This window comes from Pelophylax lessonae (genome assembly GCF_965119305.1).
Source record: "Pelophylax lessonae genome assembly, chromosome: 4".
NCBI classification, from domain to species: domain Eukaryota; kingdom Metazoa; phylum Chordata; class Amphibia; order Anura; family Ranidae; genus Pelophylax; species Pelophylax lessonae.
In genome coordinates, this window is record NC_138771.1 from 631594804 (window position 1) to 631610225 (window position 15422).

At 43.1% G+C, this 15422-nt stretch overlaps 1 protein-coding gene across 1 annotated transcript in view; it reads right to left on the bottom strand.

Moving 5' to 3' along the window:
* LOC309552863 (uncharacterized protein) overlaps nt 1-15422 on the bottom strand; it is a gene marked incomplete at its 3' end in the record, with an annotated part of 268170 nt that overhangs the window by 197919 nt on the left and 54829 nt on the right. The window contains exon 4 of the mRNA XM_082253774.1: nt 4453-4818. Coding sequence (XP_082109900.1) covers nt 4453-4818 — 366 coding nt within the window. The remainder of the gene's footprint in view (nt 1-4452; nt 4819-15422) is intronic.

Below are 15422 nucleotides of genomic sequence, written 5' to 3' on the forward strand. Positions count from 1 at the left end.
CTGCAAGTATTTTAACGTGGAGGTACCATATATTCCCTGTAAGAGACAAAAATAAATGTCATTTAGGCATTTTGATATTCATAAGCTTAACCACTTGACCACCGGCCACTGTGCTGCTACTGCGGCACAGTGGCTCGTTCCCGTCCAGCGGCGTAGACCTACGTCGCTGGACTCCTCCCCCTGTAGGCGGCGCGCTCCCGCTGTTTTCATTCACAACGGGAGTCGGGCCAGGGGAGGAGCAGCGACGATCGTCGGGGATCGAGTTTGGAGATCCGCCCGCTGTGTGTAAACACAGCGGGCGGATCTCCATAGTGACAGGGAGTGACAGATCGGACTGTTCAGCATAGCTGGACATCCGATCTGTCCTTGTGTCACACAGTTACCTCCCCCCCCACACGTCAGTAAGCACTAGGCATACATTAACCCCTCCCTCTCCAATAAAATTAACCCCTTCACTGCCAGTGTCATTTTTACAGTAACAGTGCATATATATAGCACTGATTACTGCAGTAATGTCACTGGTACCCCCAAAAGTGTCAAAAATGTCAGTCAAGGGTCCGATCTGTCCGCCGCAATGTCGCAGTCCCGCAAAAAAAATCGCAGATCACCGCCATTACTCGTTAAAAAAAAAAACACCAAAAATGACAGAAATCTTTCCCTTAGATTGTAAACACAATAACTTTTGCGCAAACCAATCAAAATACGCTTTTACCAAACATAGGTAGCAGAAAACAAATTGGCCAAAAATTTTAAAAAAATTGATTTTTACATATTTTTTGGGGGGAATTTCATATAAAAAAATGTTAAAAATATTGTTATTTTTTCAAAATAAACGCTCTTTTTTTGTTTATAGCGCAAAAAGTAAAAATCGCACAGGTGATCAAATACCACCAAAAGAAAGCTCTGTTTGTGGGAAAAAAAGGACGTAAATTTCGTTTGGGTACAGCGTCGCACGACCGCGCAATTGTCCGTTAAAGTAGCACAGCGCCGAATCGCAAAAAGTGGCCTGGACGGAAGACAGCAAAATCCTCTGGTGGTAAAGTGGTTAATAATGTAACCTAATTCTCCATCACCAGCTTATCAAATTTTGAATGGATTCCTCCTCAGTGTGTGATTGGTCCCCCCCAAAGTTGCTAAAACTGGGTTTGATGCCATTTTAAACGCAGGAGGAATTAATTGTGTGAACAGCCCCTATGAGACCGGTCAAACATCTCAGACCACGGCAGGTAAATCTAACCAACTTTAAAATGACTATATTATATTATACAGAGACCTGACTTGTTCATGGACAATCTGCACCCATCTGATTCCCCTTAGGATTATTACACTGACCAACTCAGACCCAGCTTAACCACTTTATCACTAAACCTATTTTTGACTTATCACTTTTTGTTTACAAGTTTAAATGTTTATTTTTTGCTAGAAAACTTCTTAAAACCCCCAAACAGTATATATATATATATATATATATATATATATATATTTTAGCAAAGACTCTGGAGAATAAAATGGCAGTCATTGCAATATTTTTTGTCACGCGGTATTTGCGCAGCGGTCTTTCAAACGCCATTTTTTTGGAAAAATTATGAAAAATCCAATTTCCCTGCATTTAAAAAAAATAAACAGTAAAGTTAGCCCATTTTTTTTTTGTATATTGTGAAAGATGATGTCAAGCCGAGTAAATAGATACCCAACATGTTACGGTTTACAATTACGCACACCCGCGGAATGGCAACAAACTACGGTCATTAAAAATCTCCATAGGCTACGCTTTAAAAATTTTTAACAGTTACCAGTTTAGAGTTAGAGTGTAGCTCTTTTTTTTAAATTATTGCTCCCGCTCTGGCGATCGTGGCGATACCACACATGTGTGGTTTGAACAGCGATTTCATTTGCAGCGTGACTTCCATGTACGCTTTCTTTCGTGCGCGAGCTAACAGCGACGGGGGCGGCTACATTTTTTTTTTCCTATTTATTTATTTTTTTTTTTTTACATTTTAACACAGGTTTTTAAAAAAAATAAATAAAAATCTGATCACTTTAATTGCTGTCACAAGCAATGTAAACATCCCTTGTGACAGCAATATGCAGTGACAGGTACTCTTTATGGAGGGATACCATGTATTCAAAACGTTGAAAACTTCATTTTTGAATACTGTCACTTTTTGAATCTGCCGCCTTTAGCAGCAGAGTAACCAGGACGTGACGTCATGGACGCCGCCTCCGGTTTACGTCAACAGAGACCCGATCAAAGCTGCTTCCGTCTTTGATCGGGACTCCATCTAGCCGGTGGACGTGCTGGCTGGGTGCTCGGGTCTCCCGGTGGGATGGAAGACCCAGGCAAAGCTGCGGAAGGCGGCGGGAGGGGGGGGGGGTTACATCGGTCGTTACCGCCAGAAAGCCGGCCGTCGGCTCTAAAAAACGGTACCGGGATGATGCCTCAACCCGGTACAACCACGCAAAGTTGGCCGACGTAGGTCTACGTCGCTAGACATTAAGTGATTAACAATGTATGGAGGGATATCTGTCCATATTTGAGCCGGAGACTATATGCTAAATACTGAGGTAATTATGTCATGATGAAATCTGAGTGTGGAACTGCTAATGTGATATATAAAGGGGGGCACCTAGGGGACATTCTGTCAATGGATCTATTATATAGTTTTTCACTATCCTTTATAGTGTATCTTCCCCTGGGGCCAGAGGAACAGCGGTGACCCACATTACGTGGGGACCTCCGTGGGTATTTCTGTGCTGGCCCACTCCCTGAGTTCTCTGGTCCCTTTTTGCCTGCTGTTGGTTGTGACTAGGAATGATCGAACTTTTCAAATGTTCGGTCCGGCCAGAACATCCGAACTTCCCGAAAGTTCGGCCCGGATTTCAGAACCCGATTGAAATCAATGGGACCCGAACTTCGGTAATCAAAAAACACCATTTTGAAGCCCTAAAACCCAATAAATGCCCCTAAAAAGTGCCTAGGGTTCTGGGTCATGCCCCAGGGACTATTAATCACACAAAAAAAGTTCTTAAAAAGTGTAATTTTTGATAGAGAGCCAATTATTGAAAAAAAAAATTTTCTTTGGATTTAGTATCTGGTGGGTCTAAAAAGTGTACCTGTGAAATTTCAGCTCTGCAGCATGTCCAGAACCAGAAAAAAAAAAGATCGTTTGTATTAGGTCACTTATAGAACAGGTTAGTGGCTTCTCGCTTTTCACACCTTGCCGGTTTAGTAGCAAGCGTTTTTTTGGGCATTTTTTGGGGTCTTTTCAGGCAGGCAAAACATCTGAACTTGTGTATACGGGTATATATACCACTTTACACAAGTTCAGATGTTTTGCCTGCCTCCAATGAACCCAAAAAAATGCCCAAAAAAACGCCTGCTACTAAACCGGCAAGGTGTGAAAAGCCAGAAGCCACTAACCTGTTCTATAAGTGTTCTAATACAAACAATCTTTTTTTTTATGGTTCTGGACATGCTACAGAGCTGAAACTTCACAGGTACACTTTTTAGACCCCCCCCCCCCCCAGACACAAAATCACACAAAAAAAGCTCTTAAAAATTGTAATTTTTGATAGAGAGCCAATTATTGAAAAAATTAAAAAAAAAATTAAAAAAAAAATTTCTTTGGATTTAGTATCTGGGGGGGTCAAAAAAGTGTACCTGTGAAGTTTCAGCTCTCTAGCATGTCCAGAACCATAAAAAAAAAGATTGTTTGTATTAGGTCACTTATAGAACAGGTTAGTGGCTTCTCGCTTTTCACACCTTGCCGGTTTAGTAGCAAGCGTTTTTTTGGGCATTTTTTGGGTTCTTTGGAGGCAGGAAAAACATCTGAACTTGTGTATAGTGGTATATATACCACTATACACAAGTTCAGATGTTTTGCCTGCCTCCAAAGAACCCCAAAAAATGCCCAAAAAAACGCTAACGTAAAAAAAAAAAAAAACGCCCAGGTGTGTTGTTGCAGGCATTTTTTGGGGGGTTTTTAAAGGCAGGCAAAACATCTGAACTTCTGTATAGTGGTATATACACACACATACTTATATGTATTTTACACTTAGACATAGATAGGTGTTATAGGAGCGTAACCATATTAGTGTAAATGATTTCATTAGCGCAAGCATATATTTCTGCTACTATCACACCTATATATGTCTAGGTGTGTATATACATATAAGTGTGTGTGTATATATACCACTATACACAAGTTCAGATGTTTTGCTTGCCTCTAAAGCACCCAAAAAAATGCCAAAAAAAACCCTAGCGTCAAAAAAAATGCCCAGGTGTGTTGTTGCAGGCATTTTTTGGGGGTTTTTGGAGGCAGGCAAAACATCTGAACTTGTGTATAGTGGTATATACACACACATACTTATATGTATTTTACACTTAGACATATATAGGTGTTTTCTTGTTTTGAATAATACTTTTTGACATTTATGACAGTTAGTATGTACCTTTAACTATTAAACTTGTTCCAGGACCTTCTTCTAAGATTGTCACTATGTAGTTCAGATATCCTTCAGCAGCCAAGCATCGTCTTATTATGACTCGGCAGTAGAAGGTGGTGTTATCTGTCCCATGGAAGTCTTGTAGAAGAAGATTGGAGCCATCCACCAATCTGGTCTTTCCCTTGTAATCCGGGTGTATGTAGTCCGGGTTTGGATGGTAGACGTAGTTCTCTCTTGGGTCTCCGATCATCCAGTAGACTTCTGTGCTTAAAATGCTGCTCTTATTTTGTACAGTGAAGCTGCAATTGATTGTAGTGGGAGGATAGAATTCAGCTTCCTCTGGCTGGATGATGTTTAAGGAATTTGTTTTATCTAACAGATAAAAACAAAATTGAATGGCAACATCCTTGTGGTGTAAAGCATATCTAAGGCTGTTTTATTTTCAGACTAATTAACCACTTCTGGACCGGAACGTTTCCCCCCTCAATGACCAGGCCATTTTTTTGCGATTTGGCACTGTGTTATTTTGACTGTCAATTTCTGCAGTTGTGCAACGCTGTACCCAAATTAAAATGATGTCCTTTTTTTCTCACAAACAGAGCTTTCTTTTGGGGGCATTTGACCACCTTTGCAATTTTTATTTTTTTGCTCTATAAATAAAAAAAGAGCGACAATTCTGAAAAAAAAAAAGCTATATTTTTCACATTCTGCTAACATTCCCAATAAAAAAGATTTAAAAATCAAAATGTTTCATAATTTTAAGCCAATTTGTATTCTGCTACATATTTTTGGTTAAAAAAATCCCAATAAGTGTATATTGATTGGTTTGCGCAAAAGTTATCGCGTCTACAAACTAGGGGAAAGTTTTATGTCATTTTTATTTATTTTATTTTTTTACTAGTAATGGCAGCGATCTGCGAGTTTTAGTGGGACTGCGACATTGCGGCGGACAGATCAGACACCTAACTGACATTTTTGACATTTTTTGGGGGACCAGTGACATTACTACAGTAATCAGTGCTAAAAATATGCACTATTACTGTACTAATGACACTGGCAGGGAAGGGGCTAACACCAGGGGCGATCAAAGGGTTAAATGTGTCCCTAGGGGGTGCTTTCTAACTGTGTGGGGGATGGACTAAATAGGAGGTACTTAGGATCCTTGTGTTCATTGCTGACAGAACAGCGGTGTGTCGTGTTTACCATGGCAGGCTGTCGTTCTGTCTTCACGGGGAGGGATCATGGGTGCCCGGCGGCAATTTTGGCCGCCGGACCCATATATCAACTTCCCCTGTGACGAATGGGCACACGCGTGCACCTCCCACTCGCGTTCCTGCAAAGCGACGTACAGTTACGTTGTTTCGCAGGACAGAGCCGACCTGCCACAGTATATGTACTTCTGGCGGTCAACAAGTGGTTAAAGGAGTTGTAAAGTCAGAAGGTTTTTTTTTATCCTTATACATTCTTTACATTAAGATAAAAAGCCTTCTGTGTGTAGCAGCCCCCCTCACCCCCCTAATACTTACCTAAGGTCCATCTCTGTCCAGCGATGTCCACGAGTGCTTCGGCTGTCCGAGACTCTGCCTCCTGATTGGCGGAGACACAGCAGCAGTGCCATTGGTTCCCACTGCTGTCGAAGTCAGTCAGCCAATCAGGAAAGAGAGGAGGCAGGGCCGGGCCACAGGTCTGTACCTGAATGGACACAGGGAGCTGTGACTCAGCTTGGGTGCCCCCATAGCAAGCAGCTTACTGTGGGGGCACTCGACAGGGGGGAGGGGCCAGGAGCACAGAAGAGGGACCCGAGAAGAGGAGGATTGGGACTGCTCTGTGCAAAACCAACTGCACAGAGCAGGTAAGTATAACATGATTGTTATTTTTTGTGAAGAAAAAAAAAACAGCACTTTACAATCACTTTAAGGAAATGTATTACACTTCTGGAAGGATTTTATTTCTGCATGGGTCCCCTCTGGGCAAATGTACCTATTCTTTATAAAGAGAGAAGAAATCCTCTCTTATTGTGGCCATCCAGTTTTTCAAATGAAAGTTCATATGAACGATTGTACAAACATTCTCATCAGTTCAGTCCATGGCTCGATGAATGTTGGATTTTAAACATTGGATTTTGGATTGAATGGACTTTCCCAGATGGAGACCACATTCACTGTTAGAAAGTCTTTCCTTTGAGAAAATATGTCTTGCTCCTTCAAAAAAAATTTTTGTTATTGCAGTCAAAAACAATCATCCATTTGACCCCACTAACCATTAGAAAATTGAAAGAGCATTCCTTAACCATTACCCGATCGACTATCGCAGATAAACTGCGGCAGGCTGGCTTGGCTGCGCAAATGTATCAGTATGTCGGTTTGTGGAAGCGCTCCTGAGGGTGTGTGCACGCCACGGGAGGCGTGCACCCGCCCCTATTAGGAAGTGGGGAAGGCGATCCACGGGATGGGCGGTCGCAATTGCCGCTGGGCACCCGCGATCGCTCCCCGCTGAGAGAAAACAACGGTCTGCTGTTGTAAACACACTTAACCCTTTAATCACCTCTGTGTTAACGCCTTCCCTGCCAGTATCATTATTACAGTAACAGTGCATAATTTTAGCACTGATTACTGTAGTAATGTCACTGGTACCCCCAAAAGTGTCAAAAATGTCAGTTAGGGGTCCAATCTGTCCGCCGCAATGTCGCAGTCCTGCTAGAAATTGCTAATCGCTGCCATTACTAGTAAAAAAAAATAATAAAAATGACATAAATCTTTACCCTAGATTAGATGCAATAATTTTTGCACAAACCAATCATAATACGCTTATTGGGATTTTATTTTTTGCCAAAAATATGTAATAGAATTCAAATTAGCCAAAATGATGAAAAAATTAGATTTTTACATTTTTAAAATTGGGAATGTTATATAGCAAAATGTGAAAACAAATTGTGTTTTTTTTCAGAATTGTCGCTCTTTTTTTTTTGTTTAACTACTTGCCGCCCGCCCGCCGTCAATTGACGGCGGGACGGTGCGACCATTGTTCTGGGAAGACGTCAAATGATGTGATCCCAGAAAAGCAGGGCAGGCGCGCGAACGTGTGCGCGCCACCCTGCACTGCCGGCAGGGCCGCTGATAGGCCAGTACAACTGGCCCTGTTGTACCGGGCCCGGAGTCCTCAGCTCAGTAGGGGGGCCCGGCGAAATCTCTAAACAGCGCAAAAAAAAAAAAAGCCTTACTGCATGCATCTTATTCTGCGTGTGTTTTTTTTTTTTTTTTCTTTTTATGGCCCCTCTGCGATGTTGTGCTGGTGGGGGAGTCTGGGACTATTTTTTATATTTCGGGCGCATGTCATCAGCCCCGCGCCGCGTTCTTCTACGCTGACTGAGGGCGCTGTGCGGCTCAAGTCCCGGCCGCCTGTCTGCACTTTGCCTTGAATGCCTTCTCTGGCGGAGGGATCTATTATCCTCCGCGGCTCCGCCCACGGCCGGCACTCAGCTCTGCTCTGCTCTCCACTCGTCCAGCGACGAGAGACAGAGCCTACAGTGAAGCTGCCTGTGCTGTGACCTGTGACCTGTAAGTGTGAGTGACAGCAAAGCTCAGCTTAGCAGCTACAGCGCAGCAGTGTAGTAGGCTGTGTGAGTTCAGCAGTCCAGACAGGAGGAGGACGTGCAAGTGTTTTACAACAGGTGTGTGCTTGGGGGATGGCTTTGGCATGAGGGGGGAGGGGGAGCGGGAGGGCACTGTCTCTGGCTGCAGCGCCAGCACATACATGGCAGGGGGGTGCACTGTCTCTGACAGAGACAGTGCCCCCCCATGCCATGTATGTGCTGCAGTTAGAGACAGTGCCCTCCCCCCATGCCATGTAAGTTCTGCACTGCAGTCAGAGACAGTGCCCACTGCCCTCCCCCCATGCCATGTATGTTCTGCACTGCAGTCAGAGACAGTGCCCCCCCTATGCCATGTATGATGCATGGCATAGGGGGCACTGTCTCTGACTGCAGCACATACATGGCATCAGGGGGGGGGGGCACTGTCTCTGACTGCAGCTCATACATGGCATGGGGGGGGGCACTGTCTCTGATGCACATACATGGCATTTGCATGGGGGGGCACTGTCTCTGCAGCACATACATCATGTATGTGCCGCAGAGACAGTGCCCCCCCATGCCAATGCCATGTATGATACATGTAAAAGCAAAAAAAAAAAATCAGCGCTTAACTCTAAATGAGGTGGACCACTCTATGTGTCTTCAGTACTAACTACTCAAAAACCTTAAATGTCACATAAATCCAAAAAAACATTAAATTGTGCAATTGAACTTCTAAAGGCGGATGTAAAGATGTGTAAAATCCAAGTAAACGTGATAATAAAAAATATTAAAAGAATATTTCTCAAAGTGATGTGTGCTTAATCCAAATGTATGTGATGTTTAAGAAATGGCTGACAGGTGGAAAATAAATAATAGCTGACAGGTGAAGGGTAAAATACACAAAAAAATGTCTACTCAATATGGTGACAGTGAGCGAAATAATTCATATAAGAATAAATAAACAATATTGTTCAAATAACAGTAAAAGTGATCTCAATCCAAACAAAGGAAATATCGACCGCCGGACTGAATATTTAAAAGTGCAACTGTGCTAAACATAAGGTGCATGTGTGTCCATACATAAGGCTTCAATCAGTCCAATCCGGTCATTAAAGTGCAAGGTGCCTTGAAATAAAGTGATCAATACGAGTGCAAACAATGAGTGAAGTCCAAAACACAGCAAAGTGGATGTGACCCGGTGAGCTCGCAATCCAAACCCAGGTGCAGTGGCCGCTCACCTCCACAACACTCAACAAGAGCGTTTAAGTATTGTTACTCCCAGCTTCTGATATTTTCCGGACACACGTTAATTTCCCTCCAGCTGTTTATGGATCTATGTCTCAGAATGGGTCCCCACGAATTTGTCTCAGTCCGTTTATCTAACTCTTAGACAAGAGAGGCTCTCATGGTGTAGTATCTTTAGGTATATCTTTATTCAAACACGTTTCAAACTACTTACATCAGTGCAGTTTCAATCGTGCAGAAACAATCTCCAATACATCCGCCGATGCGGTGAGCTCCGAAGCTTCAGGTCTCGGCCGAAGACTGGAAGTGACGTCAAAGCGGCTTTGTCCCTGACGCGTTGCGCTACGAACACCCGTCCCCTTTGAAAAAGCTACGGGTGTTCGTAGCGCATTTCCTTTGTTTGGATTGAGATCACTTTTACTGTTATTTGAACAATATTGTTTATTTATTCTTATATGAATTATTTCGCTCACTGTCACCATATTGAGTAGACATTTTTTTGTGTATTTTACCCTTCACCTGTCAGCTATTATTTATTTTCCACCTGTCAGCCATTTCTTAAACATCACATACATTTGGATTAAGCACACATGACTTTGAGAAATATTCTTTTAATATTTTTTATTATCATGTTTACTTGGATTTTACACATCTTTACATCCGCCTTTAGAAGTTCAATTGCACAATTTAATGTTTTTTTGGATTTATGTGACATTTAAGGTTTTTGAGTAGTTAGTACTGAAGACACATAGAGTGGTCCACCTCATTTAGAGTTAAGCGCTGATTTTTTTTTTGCTTTTACTATTATTGTGATAAGTGGGGACACTATCAAATTAGCTGCTTGCTCGGAGGAGTTCCACGTTTGATTTCGGTTTCTGTTTGCAGTTTCCTTGGTGTCGTTTACCTCTGTTTAGCGCATAAGTCTAATACACCATGTATGATACATGGCATTGGAAGGGGGGCACTGTTTCTGCGGCGCATACATGGCATTAGCATGGGGGGACTGTCTCTGCAGCATATACATGGCATTGGAAGAGCACTGTCTCTGCAGCACATACATTGCATCGGCATCTCTGCAGCACATGCATTATGGCATTGCATCAATGGCATGGATGGCACTGTCTCTGAAGCACAATATGGCATGGATGGCACTGTCTCTGAAGCACAATATGGCATGGATGGTACCATACACATGACAGAGTTATCATAATGCTGATGATCTTAACCAGTTGCTGACTGCCCCGTAGCAGATTTACTGCTACAGGGCCTTCACGCTGCACAGGATCATATATATATATATATGAGATTCTACATTTCCGGGTATTGGAGCCGATCACAAACATCCCAAGTCTCCCGCCACTTGCGGGAGTCTCCCGCCTTTGGCTGGCGGCTCACGGACACCCGCAACTGCCGTGCAATCTCCCGGCTGCCGCAGGAGACTTAGGATGTCTGCCAAAGGAGAGACCGACGGCGATGGAGCCGAACACTGCAGCCGGAGGATGACGTCACCGCTGTGAGCCGACCGACACTCTGATGGTATGGGATCATCCTGAAATCAGTATTCCTTTTGGATAATTAAACTTAAAACAGTCTGGAGGAAGGTAAATATCACTTGAAGACAAAACTGCACTTTGTTTAAAGGCGGGGCCTAGGGAGGGGGTGGGGCTGGGATGTGACCAGGGGCAGGGTTGGGGTGGGGCCATGGGTGGGGCTTAAGGGGGCCCCGTCAGCTAGGCTGTACGGGGCCCCATGATTTCTATCAGCGGCCCTGACTGCCGGTGTCGGGGTGTCCCCGGGACACCCCCCGTCACCGGCAGGGGGGGAACAGCCAATGGGCATGGCTGTTTCCCACGTGATTGGCTGTGTTCCAATGACACAGCCGATCACAATACAGGAGCCCGGAAGATGACCGCGCATGCGCGATCGGGAGCGCGCAGCGCGGTCATGTCGGTGGCGCTGTGTTCCGTAGGAACACAGCTGTCACCGGCAGTAGTAAACAGTCAATGACAGTGACTGTTTACTAAGTGATCGGCTGTGAATCCATTCACAGCCGATCACAAAATGTAAACAAAGAGCAGTAACTCACTGTTACTAGCTCTTCTCTCCTCATACAGTTTCCAGTGTGAGGAGAGCAGAGCTAGAAATAGTGCGTTACTGCTCTGTATACCTGTCACAAAGTAAAATCACACAAATAAATGTCCCCACACAGTCCTCAGCCCCCCCCCCCCCCCAATTGCACCTGTCACCCAACAGTCACCTCATCAGTGCCCAGAAATTGACACCCATAAGGCTACGTTCACATGTGAGCGTAGCGATCGCAGGCAGAATCACTGCGATTCTGCCCGCGATCCAGAAATCATTGCAAATGGCGGGACGCCTGTGCGTTGCCCGTGATTTGCAATAGCACCCCAAACACTGTGCGATGTTGCCGCGATTTCCACCTGCATGACGCCCAAAAAAGGTACAATCAGTGACCATCGCCGTCACCTGTCACCCCATCAATCACCATCACCTGTCACCCCATCAGTCATCGTCATCTGTCACCCCATCAATCATCGTCACTTGTCACCCCATCAGTGATCGTCACTTGTCACCCCATTAATCATCGTCACTTGTCACCCCGTCAGTGATTGTCATCTGTCACCCCATCAATCATCGTCACTTGTCACCTCATCAATCCTCGTCACCTGTCACCCCATCAGTCATCGTCACTTGTCACCCCATCAGTCATCGTCACCTGTCACCCCATCAGTCATCGTCACCTGTTTGCCATATACATGCAATCACTTACCGACCGCCTAACGACTATATGCGTCGGTCATTAAAAGCTAAATACTGGGGTTATGGCAGCAGACAGCCCCCATAACCCCGGTATTTTTTGAAACGGCGGGCGGTCGGCTTTCAGATAAGGGTGGTCCCAGTGGCGGATTCGCAGCGGAATTACCCTTACGGTGCAGGGGAAGAGGTGCCCCCCCTCCTGCCGCGTCCCAGACATTTTCCCAGCTTACCGGACCTGCTGGCAGCGGGGAATACTATCCGGTCCCGGATCCTCAGAGATAGGAAGTCGAGTGAGGGCAAGATGGCCCTCACTCGACTCTATGGTCTTGGAGGACTGGAGCTACGTCAAAAGTTGTTGCCTAGCAACCGGTTTAAAGGACCACTTTTTTTTTTTTTTTTCCCTTTTCAACAATTCTTTTTTTTTTTTTTTTTAGTGTAGTTGTGAGGTGTGAGGTCTTTTTGACCCCAGATCTCACAATAAAGAGGACCTGTCATGCCTATTTCTATTACAAGGGATGTTTACATTCCTTGTAATAGGAATAAAAATGATCAAAACATTTTATTTTTTTAAACTGTGTAAAAATAAAAAAATAATAAATAAAATAAATAGGAAAAAAAAAATTAAAGCGCCCTGTCCCCGTTAGCTCGCGCACAGAAGCAAACGCATACGCAAGTCCCGCCCACATATGTAAACGGTGTTCAAACCATACATGTGAGGTATCTTCGCGATCGTTAGAGCGAGAGCAATAATTTGAGCCCTAGACCTCCTCTGTAACTCTAAGCTGGTAACCTGCAGAAATTTTTAAAATGTTGCCTATGGGGATTTTTAAGTACCAATGTTTGGCGCCATTCTGTGAGCATGTGCAATTTTGAAACATGACATGTTGGGTATCTAATTACTCGACCTATCATTATCTTTCACATTATGGAAAAAAATTGGGCTAAATTTACTGTTTTCTTATTTTTTAGTTCAAAAAAGTGAATTTTTTTCAAAAAAATTGCATTTGGAAGACTGCTGCGCAAATATGGTGTGATAAAAATATTGCAACGATCTCCATTTTATTCTCTAGGGTCTCTGCTAAAAGAAAATATATAATGTTTGGGGGTTCTAAGTAGTTTTCTAGCAAAAAAAATGATTTTAGCTTGTAAACACCAAGTGTCAAAAAAAGGCCCAGTCTTAAAGTGGATAAATGGACAGTTAGGGTACTATATACCACTATAGTTAGATTCAATAATCTAGTTTCTGTAGGGATACTTTTAAGTGTCAGGGTGACCGGATTTTAGGGTGACCTAACTCTGCCATGCCTGGGTGACCGAACTCTGCCATGTCAGGGTGACCGTAGTGTATTTTAGCTGACTCTGCCTGCCATACCAGGGTGACCGAACTCTTCCATGTCAGGGTGACCCCACTATGCAGATTTTGGGTTAGGGGTATGCATATATACATATATATATGTATATGTATGTATATGTATATATACACACACATATATACTGTATATTCAAGGGGGCCGAACACTTTCGCAAGGCACTGTGTATATATATATATATATATATATATATATATATATATATATATATATATATATATGTGTGTATATATAAATATAAATATATGTGTATATATATATATATATATATATATATATATATACACACATATATATATATATATATATACACACAGTGCCTTGCGGAAGTATTTGGCCCCCTTTAACTTTTCAACCTTTTGCCACATTTCAGGCTTCAAACATAAAGATATAAAACTAATTTTTTGTGAAGAATCAACAACAAGTGGGACACAATCATGAAATAAAACGAAATTTATTGGATATTTCAAACTTTTTTAACAAATAAAAAACTGAAAAATTGGGCGTGCAAAATTATTCAGCCCCCTTAAGTTAATACTTTGTAGTGCCACCTTTTGCTGCGATTACAGCTGTAAGTAGCTTGGGGTATGTCTCTATCAGTTTTGCACATAGAGAGACTGAAATTTTTGCCAATTCCTCCTTGCAAAACAGCTCAAGCTCAGTGAGGTTGATGGAGAGCGTTTCTGAACAGCAGTTTTCAGTTCTTTCCACAGATTCTCGATTGGATACAGGTCTGGACTTTGACTTGGCCATACTAACACCTGGATATGTTTATTTGTGAACCATTCCATTGTAGATTTTGCTTTATGTTTTGGATCATTGTCTTGTTGGAAGACAAATCTCCGTCCCAGTCTCAGGTCTTTTGTAGACTCCATCAGGTTTTCTTCCAGAATGGTCCTGTATTTGGCTCCATCCATCTTCCCATCAATTTTAACCATCTTCCCTGTCCCTGCTGAAGAAAAGCAGGCCCAAACCATGATGCTGCCACCACCGTGTTTGACAGTGGGGATGGTGTGTTCAGGGTGATGAGCTGTGTTGCTTTTACGCCAAACATAACGTTTTGCATTGTTGCCAAAAAGTAATTATTTTGGTTTCATCTGACCAGAGCACCTTCTTCCACATGTTTGGTGTGTCTCCCAGGTGGCTTGTGGCAAACTTTAAACAACACTTTTTATGGATATCTTTTAGAAATGGCTTTCTTCTTGCCACTCTTCCATACAGGGCAGATTTGTGCAGTATATGACTGATTGTTGTCCTATGGACAGAGTCTCCCACCTCAGCTGTAGATCTCTGCAGTTCATCCAGAGTGATCATGGGCCTCTTGGCTGCATCTCTGATCAGTCTTCTCCTTGTATGAGCTGAAAGTTTATAGGGAAGGCCAGGTCTTCATAGATTTGCAGTGGTCTGATACTCCTTCCATTTCAATATTATCGCTTGCACAGTGCTCCTTGGGATGTTTAAAGCTTGGGAAATCTTTTTGTATCCAAATCCAGCTTTAAACTTCTCCACAACAGTATCTCGGACCTGCCTGGTGTGTTCCTTGTTCTTCATGATGCTCTCTGCGCTTTAAATGGACCTCTGAGACTATCACAGTGCAGGTGCATTTATACAGAGACTTGATTACACACAGGTGGATTCTATTTATCATCATTAGTCATTTAGGTCAACATTGGATCATTCAGAGATCCTCACTGAACTTCTGGAGAGAGTTTGCTGCACTGAAAGTAAAGGGGCTGAATAATTTTGCACGCCCAATTTTTCAGTTTTTTATTTGTTAACTAAGTTTGAAATATCCAATAAATTTCGTTCCACTTCATGATTATGTCCCACTTGTTGTTGATTCTTCACAAAAATTACAGTTTTATATCTTTACGTTTGAAGCCTGAAATGTGGCAAAAGGTTGCAAAGTTCAAGGGGGCCGAATACTTTCGCAAGGCACTGTATATATACAGATGTCATGCCTGCCTCCAAACGCCCAAAAAATGCCTGAAAAACGCCTGAAACAAAAA